The sequence below is a fragment of the Neofelis nebulosa genome, chromosome 17, assembly GCF_028018385.1.
Source record: "Neofelis nebulosa isolate mNeoNeb1 chromosome 17, mNeoNeb1.pri, whole genome shotgun sequence".
NCBI lineage: Eukaryota > Metazoa > Chordata > Mammalia > Carnivora > Felidae > Neofelis > Neofelis nebulosa.
In genome coordinates, this window is record NC_080798.1 from 7,860,122 (window position 1) to 7,879,510 (window position 19,389).

Consider the following 19,389-nt stretch of genomic DNA (forward strand, 5'->3'; position numbering starts at 1 on the left):
CTGGGTGTATGCATTGCTGCACACTTCCTTCTGTGTATCTCTTCCAGAACAGGGCTGCCTGTGGACTCTGGGCAGGCCAGCTGGGTGCGAAGGTCTAGTTGTGAGTGGGCTCATGGACTGCCATGTGGGGTCTGTGTGCACACATCTGGGCATGCGCCCCTATGCCAGCTTCCCTGGGTGCAAATGCAGGTCTATCGGGGAGAACGAAGAAGCACCGAGGATAGGATTCAAGGTGCACCAGGGAGGCACTCCTGGGGGATTCTACAGGGTGACAGTAACTGCAAATGTATACATAGGTAGCAATAGGTGGGGAGGGGGTGGGATCTAGTTAAAGGAAGGCTCTAGGGAACTTGTCTTAGAGTTGCCTTGGCAGAAGAAGAAAAATGTTTTTTAAACAAGGCTGAGCAGAATTGGAAAATTTGCCCCTCTTTTTTTAAGTTAATTCATTTATTTTTGAACGAGAGAGAGAGAGAGACACAGAGAGAGAGACAGAGACAGAGAGAGAGCTCGCAGGAGGGGCAGAGAGAGGGAGAGACAGGATCAGAAGCAGGCTCCGCCCTGTCAGCACAGCCCACAATGTGAAAGCTGGAACCACAAACTCTGAGAACATAACCTGAGCCCAAGTCAGACGCTCAACGACTGAGCCACCTGGAAGCCCCCAAAATATTTTTTTACCCAAGAGATTATATTTCTATGAGTGTCACTGGGAGTAGGGGAGGCAGCACTAAGGAAGCCTGTGGCTCATCCCAGCCACCCCTGCCGGCTGCTGCCTGTGACTATGTGGCTCTGGACCTTCTCCAAGGGATTTAAACCTCTACGGACCTCAGTTTCCTCCTCTGTGAAATGGGGATAGCATAATTGCACCCACCTAACAGGGCCAGTGAAGATTAAACAAGGAAGCGCTTTCAAAGCACTTAGCTCAGTCGCAGTGGCAATTATCATTAACCGCTATTAATATGGCAGTAACAATTACTTGGTGCTTTTGAGCAAGATTCATCACCTATTCGGTGCCAAGGCTTTATCTACGTTGCCTGGTTTTTTCAAACGTCTGGATCCCTTAGGGGACAGTTTTATTGTCTCTGTATTTTTTTGTGATGAGGAAACGACCTCAGAGAAAAGAGCGCGAGGGCACAAAGGCAGGAGCCGGCCCAGGCAGGGATCCAAACCCAGGTCCCTGCTAGGACCTCACACCGGGCTGAGATTCTCCACACCCGCTAACTCTGAGGCTCCGCCTCCCCTCCCACCGCCAGCCTCCAGAACTCCCCAGATGGGAGGACTCCAAGTCCCGGGTCCTGTGAAGGAAGGGCCAGGGGAGGAGTGGATTCCTGGATCTGAGAATGGAGGGGGCGTGGGAAGTCATTACCCTGGGTTCTGGGAGAAGTGACTGGGGTCCCAGATTTTTCCAGCTGAGAGAAGAGGGGCTGGGGGGCCTGGACCCCTAGATCCTGGGGCGCAGAGGGTCACGATCCCAGACAGCTGGATCTTCCGCTGTGTAAGAGAGCTGGGTCTCGGACGCCTCGGTCCTGGGAAACCTCCCTCCTTCCTCGCTGCGGCCGCGCGATTTCTGCTCTCAAGCCGCAGGTTCGGAGGGGAGGAAGGAGGGGGTGCAAGGGGAGGAGCCGCGGACCTGCGCCAGGGGCGGGGGGAGGAGTCGAGCGGGCACCGCGGCGGGCGCGCGGGGCTGCGGCGGCGGCGGCGGCGGCGGCGGCTCCGGGTGAGTCCGCTCCTCCCCCCTCCCCCCTGCCCCAGCCCCCGCCCCAGGCCGATCCTGGGGGGAGGCCCCAGCGCGTAGGGGCGGGGGTAGGTGCAGAGGCGCGCGGATCTCCTCCCCGCGAGTGCGGGTGCCGCAGCGCTTGCTGGCCGCCCCGGGGGAGGGGCACGTGGCCCTAGAAAGGGGGGTCCCGAAACACCCAGGTGTACCCCAACCTCACCCACCGATCCTCCGGAGGTGGGGATCGCTTACCCACTCCATGGCCCTTGAGGACTTAGGACTCCGCGGCCTCTCGGGGTCCAGGACATCATTCCTCCCCCCTGCAGCGCCTTGGGACCCCGGCATCTCATACCCACCCCCCCCCCCCCCACCTCCGAAAAAAATTCCCATCCTCTCTGCAGCCGGGAGAAGCATGAAGGACTTCAATTCCCAGCAGCCCATACAGCGCCGGGTCTGTGAAGTCTTTAGCCGCGGTAGCGCGAGGCCTGTCGGGAATTGTAGTCTCTAAGCTCAACGGGAGCTGGGGCCCCGGAGGTGGGAGGGGGTGGCTGGACCTCCCGGGGGTCGCCTGGGGTCGAGCAGCCGGTCCGAGGAGGACGAGACGTGAGGCTCGAACTGAGCTTTTTCTCCTGGCCACGGCCCCCAGATCCGGCTCCTCCTCCCACCACCTGGCGCGTGGGGACGGGTCCGCAGCCCCTTGTCCGCCCTACAACCCCCATGGGCTGCCGCCAGCCGCCGCCTCGGCTGCCACCCAGAACACGGCAGGGATAAGCGCAGGTGAGTCTGACCATGTCTGTCTCGGAGTCCTGGCCTTCTGCAACACCCCCACGACACCTGTCCATCCGTGAGCTCTGGTCTGCCCGTCCCTAATTTCCCCCTGCACTCTCCTTCCAGCCCATCTCTGATGTCTGCCTCCAGACCATGTGTGGCGAATTCCCCTTCGCCCCACATGCACCTCTTTCTCCCGGTCCCCTGTCTCTTATGCCCCCACCCCCATCCAACCTTCCTTCTGCACCCATGTCTGTCTGCCCAGCCCTCCTTTGTATCCTCGCCCATCTGTGATCTCTGGCCATCGCCTGTCAGTCTGTCCTTTATTCCTGCACCCCATCCGTTCTGCCAACCACTGTTTCTCTTTCAAAGATATTTCTGTCCTGGCGCTTCTAACTGTCCCTCTGTCCGCCCATCTCTTGCACTCCCATAAATTACACACTAGTCCATTCTTTATGGCTGGTCCATCCCAAATCGCAGTCCTTGACTTTCCCTGTGTCTGTGCATCTGTCCCTCCGTTCTGGGCCCCAGTTTGCCCTTCCCATTATCTCTGTCTCCCTTCCCCTTCTCTCTCCCTCCCTCAACTTGGTCCCTATCTCTGCATCCTGCACCTCCCATCCCACCCCAGCCGCCACCGCACACAACCATCTCTTCTCTCTCTAACCCCAACCCTCCCTTTCTCTCGGTCTTGTCCCTTTCTACCTGGACCTGGCCTGTTTCTCGTTCCTTGAACCGGCCAGGCCCCTGCTCATGCTGTTCCTGCTGCTCTGGATGCTTTACCCCACGCCAGCCCCACCACCCACTGCCGGTGGCCACAGAGAACCCCCCAGCTGCCCACTTCCTAGTCCCTTTGTGATATTTCCTCTGTTTCTTTTAGAGCACTTCTCACGGTGTGAGCACGTCTTGTTTGTTTATGTGGTGTTTGTTGACTTGCTTACTCCCTGTCTCCTCTCACTGGATTGTAACACCAGGAAGTCGGGGACTGTGTGGGGCGCGTGCTCTGCTGGCTCTGCAGCATCTGGCACAGTGCCTGGCATGTAGTTGGTGCTCAATGAATATTCGTCGAATGCATGAACGAAGAATGGCTGTCCCCTCGTCTGCCCACGCCTAAATTCTGTCCCTTTGTCTGGGCACCCCTAATCTCTGTCTCTTTATCTGTCCTTAATCTCTGCCCCTTGACTGGCCTCCCTAGTCTCTTCCTCCTTGTCCATTTGTCCCTGTTCTCTTTCCTCCTGTCCATTCACGCTGATCTCTGCCCCCTTGGTTGTCCAATCCGTTACTGTCTTCTTGCCTGCACCCCGAATTTCAGTCCTGTCTATCGGCCCCGGATTTCTTTCTCATCGTCTATCCCTCCCCAATCCACCTCCCCTGATCCACCTGGCCCCAATCTCTGTCCCCTCATCTGTCCTTCCCTTTCTCTCTTTCCCTTTTTATCCTTTATCCATCCCTCTCTCAATCTCATCTCTCATCTGCACCCTCGTCCGGCCCCTTCCAAGCACAGAACCCACCGGCCACCATGTCAGGAGACTACGAGGATGACCTCTGCCGGCGGGCACTCATCCTGGTCTCGGACCTCTGTGCGCGGGTCCGAGATGCCGACACCAGTGACAGGTGCCAGGAGTTCAACGACCTGCGAATTCGAGGCTATCCCCGGGGCCCAGATGCAGGTCAGCACCCCCAGCTGTCTCGGCCAGCCCCCTGTCTCTGCTACAGTCAATATTTTCAGAGATTCAGAGCAGACTCGTTCAGCTTTCTGTTCTCTATGCGGCCCTGGCCAGTCCCTCTTAGGGTCTTGCCTCCATCCTGCTTGCTGCTGGTCCCCACACCTTTGATCTAAGGAGAAGGAACTAGGTGGGCCATTTGATTCCTGACCTTTTTGTGTTTGGTCCTGTGAGCCTCCTGCCCACTGCCCCCCACCCCAGCCACATACATGTCCCTTTCACATATCTGTTGTGTATCTTGCATAGTACTTAAAAGCTCAGGCTTTTGAGTCAGCCTGTCTGACTTGCCTGCATTCAAATCCCACTCCCCACCCCCCCCCCCCATGCCCCACCCCCGGCTACTTACTAATGGATGGCTTTAGGCAAGTAGCTCTTTTTCTGTGCCTCCGTTTCCTCCTGAAAATGGGGATAATAAAAGTGACTACCTCATGGGGCGGCTGAGTGACTCAAGTGATGTAACACATGTGAAGCGCTTAGAACAAGCTGGGCACACAGTGGTCATTCAATAAATGCCGGGATGTACTTACTGAGCACCGACCGTGTCCCAGGCAGTACGCAAGGTCCTTTGCATTGTTCATCAACCACCCACAACGCCCCTTTGCGGTACACAGAATCCTCATTTTCGATGGCGGAGGGGAGACTCAGAAGGGTGAAGTGACTTGCCCAAGGTCACCCAGCTAGGAAGCGGCAGGGTTCTGAACACCAGGAAATATCATGAGTGGCCCTGAGGGACCCTGAGGAAGCATGCGTGTAGAAGTTATACCTAGAGCCACACTTGCCGAGTGCAGGGCGGAGCTCGACGCCTCGCGCGCCAGATGTCCAGGGACAGTGATGAGGAATGAGGTCCAGAGAGCTGCCAGTTTGTGCTCAGAGTCTCACAGCCTGTAAGCAGAAGAGCCAGATTTGACCCCAGGAAGTCTAGTACACTGTGGCAATTTGGGGGTCCCCAAGCCCACCCTCTGTTTCTATGATTCCCTAGAAGGACTCACAGAAATGCTGTTCTACTCCTGGGTACGCTTTATCCGGCAAAAGGATAGGGATGAAATTCTGCGAAGGGAAAGACACAGAGAGTAGGGTCCAGGAGAGACCAGGCGTGAGCTTCCAGTCTCGGTCACGTAGACGTGGCTGACCGCCCGTGTGGCTGACCTTCACCTCCGGCCCCTCCAGGGGCCGAGCTGATACGGCACGTCCTAGTCCCCCAGCGTCAATCACGCTGCGGACCATGTGGCAGGGCCCATGGTTCCACAGGTAAACAAAAACACTTTCAGGGAGGAAGTTCAAGGACTTAGCAGTTCCTTCCCAGGAGCCGATCCAGGGCCAAACATTTCCTTGGGCAAGGTTGATCTTTTACTGCACAGGTACATCACCTTGCCAAGCCCAAATGGCTCCCCAGACCAGGCGGACAGAAGTGAGAAATCTGTCAGAGTTTAGAGGATCGATGTTTTGACTTGGAGAGGGTCTGGGTCAGGCTAATGGTAGAGGCAAGCAGCTCTTCGTTTCTTCTCTCCTCGTCTCCACCTTGTCCTCCCAAACGGCCCCCTTTCCTCCATTCTTCCCGGGCTCAGGAGGCTGGCAAGCCCTTGCTTTGGTTTTTAGCAGGTTCCCAGAACTCTAAGCAGATGTTGGTCACTTGGAAAGGAACACCCTAAAGGGCGGAGGGGAGTAGGAATTTCAGAGTTTGGCCATCGCCAGTCGTATGGCCCCACAGGGTCACTTCCTGTCTCTCAGAGCCTCCTCGTCCTCGTCTGTAAAATGGGATCGATCGCAGCGCCGTGCGGATTCACACCACAGACTGCTGACTTAGATGCCCTGGTCAGTTCGGGACGGGAGGGCATCCCCTCACCACCCGGCGTCCCCTGCAGGGACAGGACACAGCCAGTCCACTCAGCTGTCCTCGCTGCCAATAGCTTAGCCAATAGCTTCTCCCCACCCGCCATAATCTAGAGTCCGCACGGTGCACGAAATACCCCTGTGTTCTCCCTCGCTGAGACCCAGGAGTCAATCCCAAAACAGATTCACGTTCCCTGGAGGAGCCCTACTCCTGGCACCACTTCCTGAATGACCCAGGAACCTCTGGCTCGAGAACTAGGCTGTTCCCTGGGTTTCTCTGAAAGGCACATCAGCACACAGGAAGCATTTGCAAGGCGTTAGCCGTGGCGGCTGCTGATGCTGGCTTACACACGGCGGCAGCGGTATCACCAAACGTAACAATATTTGTCAGTCGAATAATAACCCGCGTCCCAAATACCATTTCTTGGGAAATAGTGAAGCGTGACAGCTCTGGAGCCAGGCGCTCCGGGGTCAAGGTCTGACTCCAGCGCTGACCTGTGGGGACTCTGCACAGGAGACTTTGGGTCCATTGACCTCAGTTTCCTTTTGTGGAAAGCAGGTGTTAATAAGGTTGCCAAGCTCCCAGGGTGCCTGTCAGGCACGAGTAAACCAATGCCAATATAGCACTTAGGCGTCTGGGACATAGTAACCACTCAGTAGACATCTCAGCGATGGGTCCCTTTTACCTCCACCGTAAGAGGCAGGACTTCCTATTTGGCAAACGGGGAACGTGGGGCTCAGAGTGCTTAAGATATGCTCCCGGGGCCACGCGGCAAACACAGATTTGAACTCTTGTCGTGGGAGGAGTTACGCCGGCTCCTCTCTCCTTGGTCATCTCCGAGCATTTGGGGGGACGTTGGGTGTGTCCTCTTCTGGAGAGGCAGCACGGGCTAGTGATTCAGAATCAGCTCCGAGGACAGACCGCGCTTTCAAATCCCAGATCTGTCCTTGACTGCTTGCGCAGCGTTATTCAAGTCGCTCCACCTCTCTGTGCCTCGGTTTCCTCATCTTTAAAACGGTTATATAGAGATACCCAGCCTGTGGGGCCGGGGAGTTGAAGTAAACGGACGTCAGGTGCCTAGGACAATGCATGGCGAATGCTAAAGGTTAGCTCTTTGGGGACAGCAGTGGGAGGATAAGCTCTGACCCCACCCTGACCCCTGACCTTTGTCCTCACTCTCTCCAGACATCTCCGTGAGCCTGCTGTCGGTCATCGTGACATTCTGTGGCATTGTCCTTCTGGGCGTCTCCCTCTTCGTGTCCTGGAAATTGTGCTGGGTGCCCTGGCGGGACAAGGGAGGCTCAGCGGTGGGCGGGGGCCCCCTGCGCAAAGACCTAGGCCCTGGGGTCGGGCTGGCAGGCCTGGTGGGCGGTGGCGGGCCCCACCTGGGGGCCGGCCTGGGTGGCCATCCTCTGCTGGGGGGTCCACACCACCACGCCCACACCGCCCACCATCCGCCCTTCGCTGAGCTGCTGGAGCCAGGCAGCCTAGGGGGCTCTGACCCCCCTGAGCCCTCGTACTTGGACATGGACTCGTATCCAGAGGCTGCGGCAGCTGCAGTGGCCGCTGGGGTCAAACCGAGCCAGACATCTCCTGAACTGCCCTCTGAGGGAGGTGCGGGCTCTGGGCTGCTCCTGCTGCCCCCCAGTGGTGGGGGCCTGCCCAGTGCCCAGTCGCATCAGCAGGTCACAAGCCTGGCACCCACCACCAGGTGAGACAGGCTACTGGGCTGGGGGTCCACTCGGAACTTCTGTTCCTCCTCTGTGTCTCTTCCCCAGATACGGTTCTCCTGAGCCCTGCAAGAGGCCCAGAGGCCTAGAGGTCCAGAGTCCTGAGTCCTGGGGCAGGAAGGGGCTGGGGGGCGTAGACTCCTGGGTCCCAGGGAGAGAAGAGGCTAGGGCCCCGACTCCAGGGTCTGAGGGAGGGGGAGCCTAGAGACCTGGACTCTCAGATTCAGCGAGCACAGGACTGCAGAATGAAGATTAGACCCCCGAGGCCCTGAGACACAAAGCGACTCGTGTCTTTCACCCTAAGCCAGGATTGGTGGTGGGACTTGGGATCCGTCTGATCGCTATCCGTCTGAGCATGTCACTGAGCACCTAATATGAACTAGACCTGAGCTGGGTGTTGGAAAAACAGAAGTGAGCGTGGCAGCCAGACCCTGCCGTCATGCCACGTACAGTCCGGGGCAAGTGGGTCCCCAGAGAGGCCAGCCCAGCCCAGCCGGGCCAGTGCTGCAGGAAAGTGGCTTAGGGGGCCACTTTAGCTGTGGGAGTCCAAGGAGTCGCTGATCCCGTCTGGGAGGGGGCTGGGGCCTTCCAGAGATGGCTGAGACCTACAGAGTGAGGAAGAGTTAGCCAGGCACCTACCCAGAGGTAGGGGTGTGAGCCGGGCATTCCAGGAGGAGAGAGCGGCCAGTGCAAAGGCTAGAGAGGAAGGAGGTCACAGTGCATTGTGGGAACTGCCAGCAGTCACTATGGCCTGCGAGTACATGTGCGAAAAGGAAGCCGAGGAGATGTGGCTGTGGCTGTGGGTGGGGCCAGACCACACAGGGCATTCGGGGGGCCTCGAACGCCTGGCTGAGGGGTGGGGACTCTGTCCTGTGAGCAGGAGGGGCAGGGCCAGTTGGGGTGTAGAAAGACCTCTCTGGGGCCACATAAGGGTGGACTAGAGGGACAGACTGGAGGCCAGTAGTCCAGGCAGGAGAGGAGGAGGTTGAGCTGAGATTGTGGGCACGGGGAGGAAAGGGCAAGGTCAGGGGGCAGGAGAGATGAGACTCGGGGCGGATGGCTGTGGGGTAGGAGGGGTGGGGACAGGTGCTAACAGCACCCATCCTGGCCTGGTGATTGGGTGGGTGTCAGATCAGAGGATCTAGGAAGAGGAGTGGGTGTGAGGGAGACCTTGAGCTCATCTGGATCTTGTTGAGTGTAAGGCCTCTGGGGCAGTGTCCAGGGAAACTGCCTTCAGAAGGATCATCTTTGGCCCCAGACAGTAATGGGAGAAGGTGTTCTAATCCCAGGACCTGGCCAGGGGCCCAGGGGCTCATGGGAGATGTAGTTTGGGGTCTCTGGGGAAGCCCCTCCCCCATTACATACATGGAGACACTGAGGCTCAGAGGGTGTCAGTGACCTGCTCAAAGTCACCCCGGGAGCAAGGAGTGGCGGGGGATCTGTAGCTGGAGCCCCCACCCCCACCCCCACATCCCTTTCCAAGGCTGGAGCCTCCCGCTCCCCCCCACCCCAGGCCTGCCTCTCAGCACATCTGGGGCTGCCCGTCGCTAGGGGCCCTGTCACGCGGACTTCACCTCGGGGGTGATGGTCCACGCGGGACAGCGCAGATGAGCCGGGGCCACGGGGACGGGGACGGGGGAGTTCGGGAGAGGGGAGGGGCGGGCTTTAGGGGGTTGGGGGGAGGCGAGGATGGCTCCTGCGTCTGGCCTACAGATCTCAGTGGAGCACGGAGACCCGGGAGGAGGAGCGGGGACCCGGGAGGAGGAGCGGGTCTGGGAGAAGGCGCTGAGCCCAGCAGGGAAGGGCGTGCAGGGTCTGGTGGGAGGCCGAGGCTGGAGCGGGACTGGGCTGGAGCCCAGGAGACACATTTAGCAGACAAAAGGCTGTTGATGGGTGTGAAAACCTGGGACGCAGATGAGCCTGTCCAGGGAAAGCGTGTGTGTGTGTGTGTGTGTGTGTGTGTGTGTGTGTGTGTGAAGGGGAGAAGAGGCCCAGAGGGGCCCGAGAGGGGAGCTCTGGGCTTCCAGAATTTCCCATCGACACTAGGAACGGTGGAGAAGGGACTTGAGAGAGAAAGGACAGGCCAGGTGGAGCGGTGGTCAGGTGGGAAATGTGATCCTGGGGCTAAGGCAGGTTGGGGAGACTTGAAGAAGGTTCAGGAGGTCTGGGCTGTGTGGGGCCTCTGGAGTCCAGAGAGGTTATTCTGGGTCATGCACTTGAGGTCAGGGGAAGGCTTCTGGAAGCCGGTGCATAAGCAGATGTTAGCTGGAGCTAGTTTAGAGACCGGGATACCCCGCACCCCCCCCCCAACACAGGTGGAGAAACTGAGGCTCAAAGAGCACAAGTGGCTGGCTCGAGGTCATAGTGAACCAGGGTGGGATCTGTGGCCACCCAGATGCAGTGTTGGGGGAAGAGGCAGGGAGGAGTCTCCCGGGTCTTTAGATGCTGTCAAAGATCCCCACCTTTGTCAGTGGCCCCACCTTGGTCTTCCCCACCCCCCACAGGTACCCGGCCCTACCCCGGCCCCTCACCCAGCAGACCCTGACCCCTCAACCGGACCCTGGCAGTGAGGAGCGGCCGCCTGCCCTACCCTTACCCTTGCCAGGCGGTGAGGAAAAAGCCAAACTCATCGGGCAGATCAAGCCTGAGCTGTACCAGGGGACTGGACCCGGTGGCCGGCGCGGTGGCGGGGCCGCGGGCTCGGGAGAGGCCGGAGGGGGGGCGCCCTGCGGCCGCATCAGTTTTGCCCTGCGGTACCTCTATGGCTCCGACCAGCTGGTGGTGCGGATCCTGCAGGCCTTGGACCTCCCGGCCAAGGACTCCAATGGCTTCTCAGACCCCTACGTCAAGATCTACCTGCTGCCGGACCGCAAGAAAAAGTTCCAGACCAAGGTCCGGAGCGAGGGGCCTGGACATCCGGGTCCCACGGAGGAGGGGGAGGGGGTCTGGCTCCTGAGGTTGAGGGAAGAAGGGCTGGGGGTCTGGACTCCCGGGTCCGAGGGAGGAGGGGCTGGGGGCTGGACTCCTGGGTCTGAGAGAGGAGGGGTTTGGGGGTCTGGACTCCTGGGTCCTTTGCAAGTGGCTGATGGGTGTGGTGTCCCCCTCCCCCACCCCCTGCAGGTGCACAGGAAGACTCTGAACCCTGTATTCAATGAGACATTCCAGTTCTCGGTGCCCCTGGCCGAGCTGGCCCAGCGCAAACTGCACTTCAGCGTCTATGACTTCGACCGCTTCTCACGGCACGACCTGATCGGCCAAGTGGTGCTGGACAACCTCCTGGAACTGGCTGAGCAGCCCCCCGACCGCCCACTATGGAGGGACATCGTGGAGGGCGGCTCGGTCAGTGGCCCCTGCATCCCTCTTCCTGGGGACCCAGGACCCCTCAGTTTTCAATCTCTCTGCCCTTGGACTTCATAACCCTCTAACTTCTTGACCCAGGCTTTTCTTTTGAAATTTATTTTATTGCGAAATATTGCAAGCATGCAAGCAAAGTGTAGAGGTTGATATCATGGACCCCCATCCTCCCCCCCCCCATCAAATGCTGAGGTCATGCCTGGACCCCAGACCTCCCAACTTCTGACTCCCCCTTTGACATCTGATGGTAACAACTGGGAAAATTGTAACAGACACCCACCAACCACCTCCTCATAACTTCATGGTGTGATCCCTACGACGTTTGCCCTCTGACTCGAAATTCCTGACCTTCCACCGTCCTGACCCCGGAATTCCCAGCTTGTATTTTTTTGACTTCCTTCACCTTCCAACCTCCTGGCTTTCCAGTTCCCAGGCTTCCTGAAACCCCAGCCCCTCTGATCTCTGAACATTTTATGTTTCAAACCCATGACCTCCAGATCTAAACTCATCCTCTGGTCTCCGCCTGAATCCTGGTAGCCTCATCCCCCCAGGCCTCAGACATACCTGGGTCCCCAGTATCCCCACACCCCCAGTTCCTCCGGCAACCAGATTGTAGGGTCCACAACGCCCAGCACCGACCCCCCGCTACTGGCCGACTTCCTCTGTCCATCCAGTCACTCCAACATGCTCGTTGGGTGTCCTGACCCCTTCTGCACCCCCAAGCCTCAAACCCCCAATTCCTAGGCCCTCTCGGGTCTGATCTGTGCATGTTACAACGTTCCAGCTGTCTGCCGATGTGGGGCAGCTGTGTGTGCACTGGGTGTGAGCCCTGTCCTAGCTTTGTCCAGATGATGGCCACACTCGAGGCCCTGCCCTCCTCTGAGCCTCAGTTTCACCATCTGCATGATGACACAGTTAATTGGGTGCCCGCAGCTCTTCCTACAGTCCCCTTCCTCCTGCCTCCACCTTGTCTCCTTGTGTCTGTCATTTCTTCTTTCCTCCCCGCTCATTATCACCAGAGGCCTTCATTCATTTATTTGTGCCTTCATTCCTTAAACAGTTGGCTTTTTTCGTTTCAGGATCAGGCCCCGGGGACCCCACACAGTCCTCGGGGGCTCCAGGTCTAGGTGGTCACAGTTAGCTGTCAAGGGCAGGGAGTGGGGGGTCCAGGGACCTGGGCCTCATCAGTGTGGTAGGGAGGCCAGGGGCCCAGATGACGCCGAAGGACAGGGCAGGGCGGGTCCTGGGCCCTGGGGCCAACTCAGCCCCCGTTCCAGGTCTGTGTGGGGTGTGCGAGTCTCTGTCTCCTCTGTGGCCTCACTTAGGGCTGGTGTGTCCCCTGCCCTCCCTAAGACTGACTTCTCAGTGTCTGACACACTGTTTGGATCTCTGTCCCTCATTCTGGGTAGGTTTCTGTCTCTCTCTCTCCCTCTCTGTCTCTCTCTCTGGGCCTTTGCCCTTCTCCCCACCTCATTCTGGGTCTCTTTCACTCTGTCCAGCTCTCCATACCCTCCACCAAGTCTCTATACCCATTTCTTGGGATCTCCTGCCCCTTGGGGGCTCTGGCACCACCCCCCCCCCCCACCAACCCGGACTCTGTCTCTCTCCTCTGGGTCTCTGTCTCCCTCTCCTCCCGGTCTCTGTATTCTTCTTTCTGACGTCTCGCTTGTTGTCTGTCTGTATGTCTGTCTGTCTCTCTCTCTTTCTCTCTCTGAGTCTCTATGCCCCCTCTCTGGGTTTTCTTGCTTTAGGACTCTTTGGGTCTGCCTTTCAAGCTATAGCTCTCAGTGCCTTGGTCCTTGTCACAGCCTACATTTCACTGTGCGTGCGTGCTCTCTCTCTCTCCCTCCCTCTCTCTCCTGCTCCCTCCCTGCACTCGTGCCTCTTCCCATCCTCCCTGCAGAACAAACCAGCTTCGCTGGTGGCAGGCAGCTGCGACCAAGGAGTTACCAGGTTTCGCAGAGTCAGATTGTGAAGTGGGTGGGCAACCTGAGTCCTGGATGTCAGGGAGGAGAGCTGGAGGTTCCAGATGGGAGAGAACGTGAGGCAGAGACAGGGGAGACTGAGGCAGGGCACGGCTGAACCCCTTTCCCCAACTGCAGGAAAAGGCAGATCTCGGGGAGCTCAACTTCTCACTCTGCTACCTCCCCACCGCCGGGCGCCTCACCGTGACCATCATCAAAGCCTCTAACCTCAAAGCGATGGACCTCACTGGCTTCTCAGGTGGGTTCGTGAGGTGCTGGGACCTAATGGAGGAGCATCTGGGGGCCCGGGCTCCTGGGTCTGAGGGAGGAGGGGCTGGGGGTGAGGCCTCCTGGGTCTGAGGGAGGAGGAGCCGGGGTTCTGGATTCCTGGGTCTGAGGTAGGAGGGGCTGGGGGCCTGGACTCCTGGGTCTGAGGGATGAAGGGCTGGGGGCCTAGACTCCTGGGTCTGAGGGAGGAGGGGCTGGGGGCTCAGACTTCTGGGTCTGAGGGAGGAGGGGTTGGGCACAGGACTCCTGGGTCCGAGGGAGGAGGGGCTGGTGGCCTGGACTCCCAGGTCTAAGGGAGGAGGGGCTGGGGGCCTAGATTTCTGGGTCTGAGGGAGGAGGGGTCTGGGGACCCAGACTTCTGGGTTTGAGGAAGGAGGGGCTGGGGGCAGGACTCCTGGGTCTGAGGGAGGAGGGGTTGGGGGCTAGGATTCCTGAGTCTGAGGGAAGAGGGGTCTGGGGGCCCAGACTTCTGGGTCTGAGGGAGGAGGGGTTGGGGGCAGGACTCCTGGGTCTGAGGGAGGAAGGGCTGGGGGTGAGGACTCCTGGGTCTGAGGGATGAGGGGCTGGGGGCCTAGACTTCTGTGTCTGAGGGAGGACGGCAATGGGGACCCAGACCCATGGGTTGGACTGGGGTCTGAGGGAGGAGGTCGAGTCGGTTCAGGGCTCTCCATGCCCACCCCCAGACCCCTACGTGAAGGCCTCTCTGATCAGCGAGGGGCGGCGTCTGAAGAAGCGGAAAACCTCTATCAAGAAAAACACGCTGAACCCCACGTACAACGAGGCGCTCGTGTTCGATGTGGCCCCGGAGAGCGTGGAGAGCGTGGGGCTCAGCATCGCGGTGGTAGACTATGATTGGTGAGGGTCATGGCCCGGGCCGGGGGGCGGGAGGCCAGGGGATGGGACCGAGCCCGCCCCCTCCCTCCCGAAGTGCTCAACGCCCCCCCCCGCCCCCCCTCCCCCAGCATCGGGCACAACGAGGTGATCGGTGTGTGCCGCGTGGGCCCGGACGCCGCCGACCCCCACGGCCGCGAGCACTGGGCGGAGATGCTGGCCAACCCCCGCAAGCCCGTGGAACACTGGCACCAGCTGGTGGAGGTGAGCTGGGCGGCCTCCCAGTGACACTCGGGACGCCATTCATGCACTCATCTAGTCATTCCGGCCTAGGTTGGACTCTAGACCACCTAGGTTGGAATCCCTGCTCTACCAACTTTAGCTGTGTGATTTAGGGCAAGTCACTTGACCTCTCTGTGTCTCAGGTAATTCTACTGAGAAATGAGGTTGTTGTTATTGTTTATAAATTTTTTTAAGTTTATTTATTTCTTTTTGAGAAAGAGTGAACATGAGCAGGGGAGGGGCAGAGAGAGAGAGAGAGAGAGAATCCCAAGCAGGCTCTGAGCTCTGAGCACAGAGCCGGAGGAGGGGCTCGAACTCAACTAACCAGGAGATCATGACCTCAGCCAAAAATGAGAGTCGAATGCTTAACTGACTGAGCCACCCAGGCACCCCTGGGGTTGTTAATAGCATCTAAAGTTAGGACAGATAGGGGGATTCAGTGAGTTAATGCAGGATTCAGTGTCTGCCTCTCCTTGAGGGCTCAGCAAATGGTCAGCTACTGTTACTATTATTTCCCATGATACTAAGTCCAAAATAAAAGGGAAAAACTGAGTGAGGGAGCTGGGTTGGGTTTTTGGGGGGCTCGGTTTTGGTTCAGTTTGTTTTAAACAGGCTGTAGTTGAAAGTCAGTGGATTGTGGTGTGCTGGGTGGGGATCAACAACTTTTTCTTTCTTTTTTTTTTCTTTAATTAATTTTATTTATTTTTGAGAGAGATGAGGCGGGGGAGAAAGAGAATCTTAGGCAGGCTTCATGTGCAGCGTGGAGCCAGCTACAGGGCTCGATCTCAGGACCCTGAGATAGTGACCTGAGCTGAAATCAAGAGTCAGACTTAACCGACTGAGCTACCCAGATGCCCCACAAATTTTTTCTTAAGAAGAAAATAAAGTCTTGGGGTGCCTGGGTGGCTCAGTCAGTTAAGCATCTGACTTCAGCTCAGGTCTTGATCTCACGGTTCACGGGTTCAAGCCCTGTGCCTGGAGCCTGCTTGGGATTCTCTCTCTTTCCCTCTTTCTCTTCCCCTCCCCCACTCACGCTTTCTCTCTCTCCAAAATAAATAAACTAAAAAATAATAATAATAAAGCGATGTGCATTGCAGTATACTTCCTCTTCATTGTTTTCGACATTCTAAAAACTATTTTAACTTTCTGGGGAAAAAAATTAACCATAAAAAAGATGTAAAAAGAAGGCTGCTTATTTTTCCTTTCGTCTCAGTCTCTAATATGACACAAGACCGGCCTCTGTTTAAAATACGATATTTTTTTGGGGGCGCCTGGGTGGCGCAGTCGGTTAAGCCTCCGACTTCAGCCAGGTCACGATCTCACGGTCCGTGAGTTCGAGCCCCGCGTCGGGCTCTGGGCTGATGGCTCGGAGCCTGGAGCCTGTTTCCGATTCTGTGTCTCCCTCTCTCTCTGCCCCTCCCCCGTTCATGCTCTGTTTCTCTCTGTCCCAAAAATAAATAAAAAACGTTGAAAAAAAATTTTTTTAAATACGATATTTTGGGGGCATCTGGGTGGCTCAGTCGGTTAAGTGTCCGACTTCGGCTCAGGTCATGATCTCACGGTTCGTGGGTTCGAGCCCTGCGTCGGGCTCTGTGCTGACAGCCCAGAGCCTGGAGCCTGCTTCAGATTCTGTCTCCTTCTCTCCCTGCCCTTCCCCCGCTCACACTCTGTCTCTGTCTCTCTCTCTCAAAAATAAATAAACATTAAAAAAAAATTTTTAATTTGATATTTTGCACATCGTGGATTTTTTTTTTTTCTTGGGTTAATCTTGATTTTTCAAAATATCGCATTGCAAGAGTAGTTCCCTTGATTGCTGAGTTTGGGCACGGCTGAAAGTTTGCACCCAGGGTGGACGGACTCCTCCTGGGCCTGACTGTAGCCTAGCTTTGGACTTTTCTTTGAGGGGTGAGGAGGGATTTTAAGCAGCAGAGCCCAGGGCTCAAGCCTGAGTTTTGAAAAGACCATGGCTCTATTTAGAGGGACAGATCGTAGCTCCTTTCTCCTTCCACCGCTCACTCTTCCCCTAGTTTACTTGCTCGTTTCACCAACTTCTCCAGAAGCTTCTGTGTGCTGTGCTCATGCTGGGCAATGCTGGGAGCACAGAGAGGGGTGCAATCCGGGCTGAGTGAGGTCCTGACCCCGACTTTCAGCTAGTGGCGCACCATAGTGCCTGGCCCCAGAGGGTCTTTCTACCCCCCCCCCCCCCCCCACTGACTCTGCCCCTTCTCGGCCCACAGCCCTCCCTGGCTCCCCAGAGGCTCCAAGACAGGGTCTCAGCTTCTCTGAGGCGAGTTGAGTGAAAAGGGAGGTTTGATGTCTTATTGTGTTGCTTATTAGTGATTGTCTTGCCTCTCTCCCCCATATCTGAACCTTCTGGATTTCCTCATTTCAGGAAAAGACTTTGTCCAGCTTCACAAAAGGCAGCAAAGGATTGTCAGAGAAAGAGAACTCAGAGTGAGGGGTAAGGAACCCAGACCAGGGGAGGACGGAGGTTGGAGTCCCGGACTCCTGGGTCCGAGGGAGGAGGGGCTGGGAACCTGGAATCCTGGGCCAGATGACGGAGGGACAATGGGCCAGGATTCCTGAGTCCCTGGGAGTGTTGATGGAGCTACAGCAGGTCACGGGCCTGCTCTCTGCTGTCACTGACATCTCCTCCCTGTCCGGTCCTGCAGGTCTGGCCTAGGCCCAGGATCGGACCAGGCCCCCTCAGGACCCCATCCCTTCCTGCCCGGACTGTGAATTCATCTCCTCGAAGCCATAACGTCCGAGCTGCGTGGTGCGGGGCCGCCTGGGCCCACCCATCCTTCTACCCCGCGAGGCGCGAGGGTGGGAGGCAGGCGGGCCCAGCTCCCTGTTTCAGGGTTGGGGGGGGGGCATTCAGTCTCCACTGTGTCTGTCTTCCCTTCCCCAGGGCTCCTCTTCCAGGCAAGGGGCCATGCATGTCTGGGGGACCCCAGCCCCCCAAACCCTTCGTCTTTCTGTCTGTCTCTTTGCTGTTTGTCCAAGACTTGGCGTCCTGACCCTTGTTCTTGCTGTGAATGTCAACAGACCGATCCTCCGTATTCCCCCAGACACACACACACACCTGTGTCTACCCTTTCTGTTCAACACACCCTGCGTCTGGCCGATCCCCCCACTGCTGCTGCTACCAACACCGGAATAAACACACACCGTGGGTCTCACTCCACCTGGGGCTCCTGTCCTCTCTGGGACCGGGAAGCTGGGTTGGAACATCCTGGCTCTGGGTTCAGACCAAAGTTTTATTCACTGGCCGAGTGACCTATGGCAACTAAATTGGTCTCTTTGGAGCCTTAGTTTGTAAATGTTACGTATGCCATGACCCTTATGATTGTAAGACACAAAACGCAACCCAAACTACCATAAGCCACAGGCAGAACTGAAAGCTCTTTGTACATGGTGAGTCTGAGCATACAGAAGGACTTCAGGCATGGTCAGATCAAGGTGTTCAAGTGACTCTGCATTGCTCCTTATGAACTCATTCTCAGGCAAGCCTTTGCAATAGTAATAAGCTTGGAGCCATTTGGAGCTCCAAGCTTATAATGCTGTATCTGTTGTGATGGCTTCAGCTGCATAAAACAGAATTCCACCAGAAAGAGCTGAAAAGATAGAAATTTCTTTTGCTCACATAACAAACCTTTCAAAGACACGCAGGCCCGGTGTTAGTTCAGCTGCTCAGCAACGTCAGGCACAGGGTTGACATCTCTGAGATTCGTTTTGCCTTCCCTTCGTGAATACAGACCACGGCAGTACCTTGCATTACGTTCTCACACGGTGGCATCCAAAACAGGAAATGTGGGGGGGCGCCTGGGTGGCTCAGTCCGTTAAGCATCCAACTCCTGGTTTCGGCTCAGGTCGTGATCTCATGGTTCGTGAGTTCAAGCCCCACACTGGGCTCTGCGCTGGCAGCACGGAGTCTGCTTGGGATTCTTTTTCTCTCCCTCCCTCTGCCCCATCCCCCACTTGTGCTGTCTCTGTCTCTCTCAAAATAAATAAACTTTAAAAAATAAAAATAAAAAATAAATAAAGCGGGAAGTGTGGCAGGGCCCTCCCCTTGTGTGTTGGTCCCTAGACAGGTTCTCCTTATTTTTCATTTGCCAGAACCGGGAGCAGTGGCCACCCCGGGTTGCAAAGCAGCCTGGGAAACCCATCTGTGTGGGTTTTGCCAGCAAGGCAGCACGGAGAGGGGAGTGATCGTTGGGCAGGAAATTAACGGGACCTACTGCAATCGCCCTCAGAAGATCATTTCAGAGGAGACAAAATTGGTTTCCCTCTCTCTCTCTCTCTCTCTCTCTCTCTCTCTCTCTCTGCTTCCGTACCATTGAGGAACAGTATTCTGACTGGTCCTGTTAGGGCCTTGGATGGCCACTTCAGACCAGTCACGAATCCAGCTGGCAAGCTTCCTGTTGGCACCCTCTCCCATGACTGAGGCCCCCTCCCCTCCCCACCTTGCTGGGATTGGCTCAGGACCCCCTCAGGACCTCATCCCTTCCTGCCCAGCTGGGAACTCATCCCCTGAAGTCATAAGTTTCTTTTTTTTTTTTTTTTCTTCTTCCAGTTTAATCACTGGTTTTGAGAAAGAGCGAGAGCACTTGAGCATGAGCAGGGGAGGGGCAGAGAGAGAGAGAGAGAGAGAGTCCCACGCAGGCTCTGTACCATCAGTGCAGAGCCTGACATTGGGGCTTGAACTCATGAACCGTGAGATCATGATCCAAGCTGAGATCCACAGTCAGACGCTTAACCGAGAGAGCCACCCAGGTGCCCCCCTCTCTCCGCTTTTTAGAGAACATACAGCACTGATTTTTTTTTTTTTTCATTGAACTCCAGCTAGGGCTACATTTTACTCTCTTCTCTCAAGGAGTGAGCAGCACTTCTCAAACCCTAATAAATG

The 19,389-nt window shown here is 57.0% G+C and overlaps 1 protein-coding gene across 6 annotated transcripts; it reads left to right on the forward strand.

The window, feature by feature from the left end:
- Positions 1 to 1,304: 1,304 nt before the first annotated feature.
- Positions 1,305 to 17,667, forward strand: SYT3 (synaptotagmin 3). Of its 6 annotated transcripts, none has more exons than XM_058708395.1 (11): positions 1,305 to 1,581; positions 2,358 to 2,488; positions 3,981 to 4,146; positions 7,217 to 7,742; positions 10,266 to 10,653; positions 10,882 to 11,100; positions 13,218 to 13,338; positions 14,051 to 14,222; positions 14,330 to 14,462; positions 16,873 to 16,941; positions 17,153 to 17,667. In XM_058708395.1, the coding sequence occupies exons 3-10, from the start codon at positions 3,996 to 3,998 to the stop codon at positions 16,936 to 16,938; spliced, it is 1,776 nt and encodes a 591-aa protein (XP_058564378.1). In that variant the 5' UTR covers positions 1,305 to 1,581; positions 2,358 to 2,488; positions 3,981 to 3,995; the 3' UTR covers positions 16,939 to 16,941; positions 17,153 to 17,667. The 6 variants fall into 6 exon arrangements, with proteins under 6 accessions (XP_058564378.1, XP_058564380.1, XP_058564381.1 ...); XM_058708397.1 differs by having other exon boundaries at positions 1,416 to 1,581; positions 3,976 to 4,146; XM_058708398.1 differs by lacking the exon at positions 1,305 to 1,581 and adding an exon at positions 1,628 to 1,714 and having other exon boundaries at positions 3,976 to 4,146.
- Positions 17,668 to 19,389: the final 1,722 nt, after the last annotated feature.

Excerpts from the sequence above, each read along its gene's own strand:
- SYT3 (XM_058708395.1), top strand. The coding sequence starts at position 3,996 with ATGTCAGGAGACTACGAGGATGACCTCTGCCGGCGGGCACTCATCCTG. Across the intron at positions 10,654-10,881 it reads AGAAAAAGTTCCAGACCAAG|GTGCACAGGAAGACTCTGAA; the intron begins GTCCGGAGCGAG and ends CACCCCCTGCAG. Across the intron at positions 14,463-16,872 it reads ACTGGCACCAGCTGGTGGAG|GAAAAGACTTTGTCCAGCTT; the intron begins GTGAGCTGGGCG and ends TCCTCATTTCAG.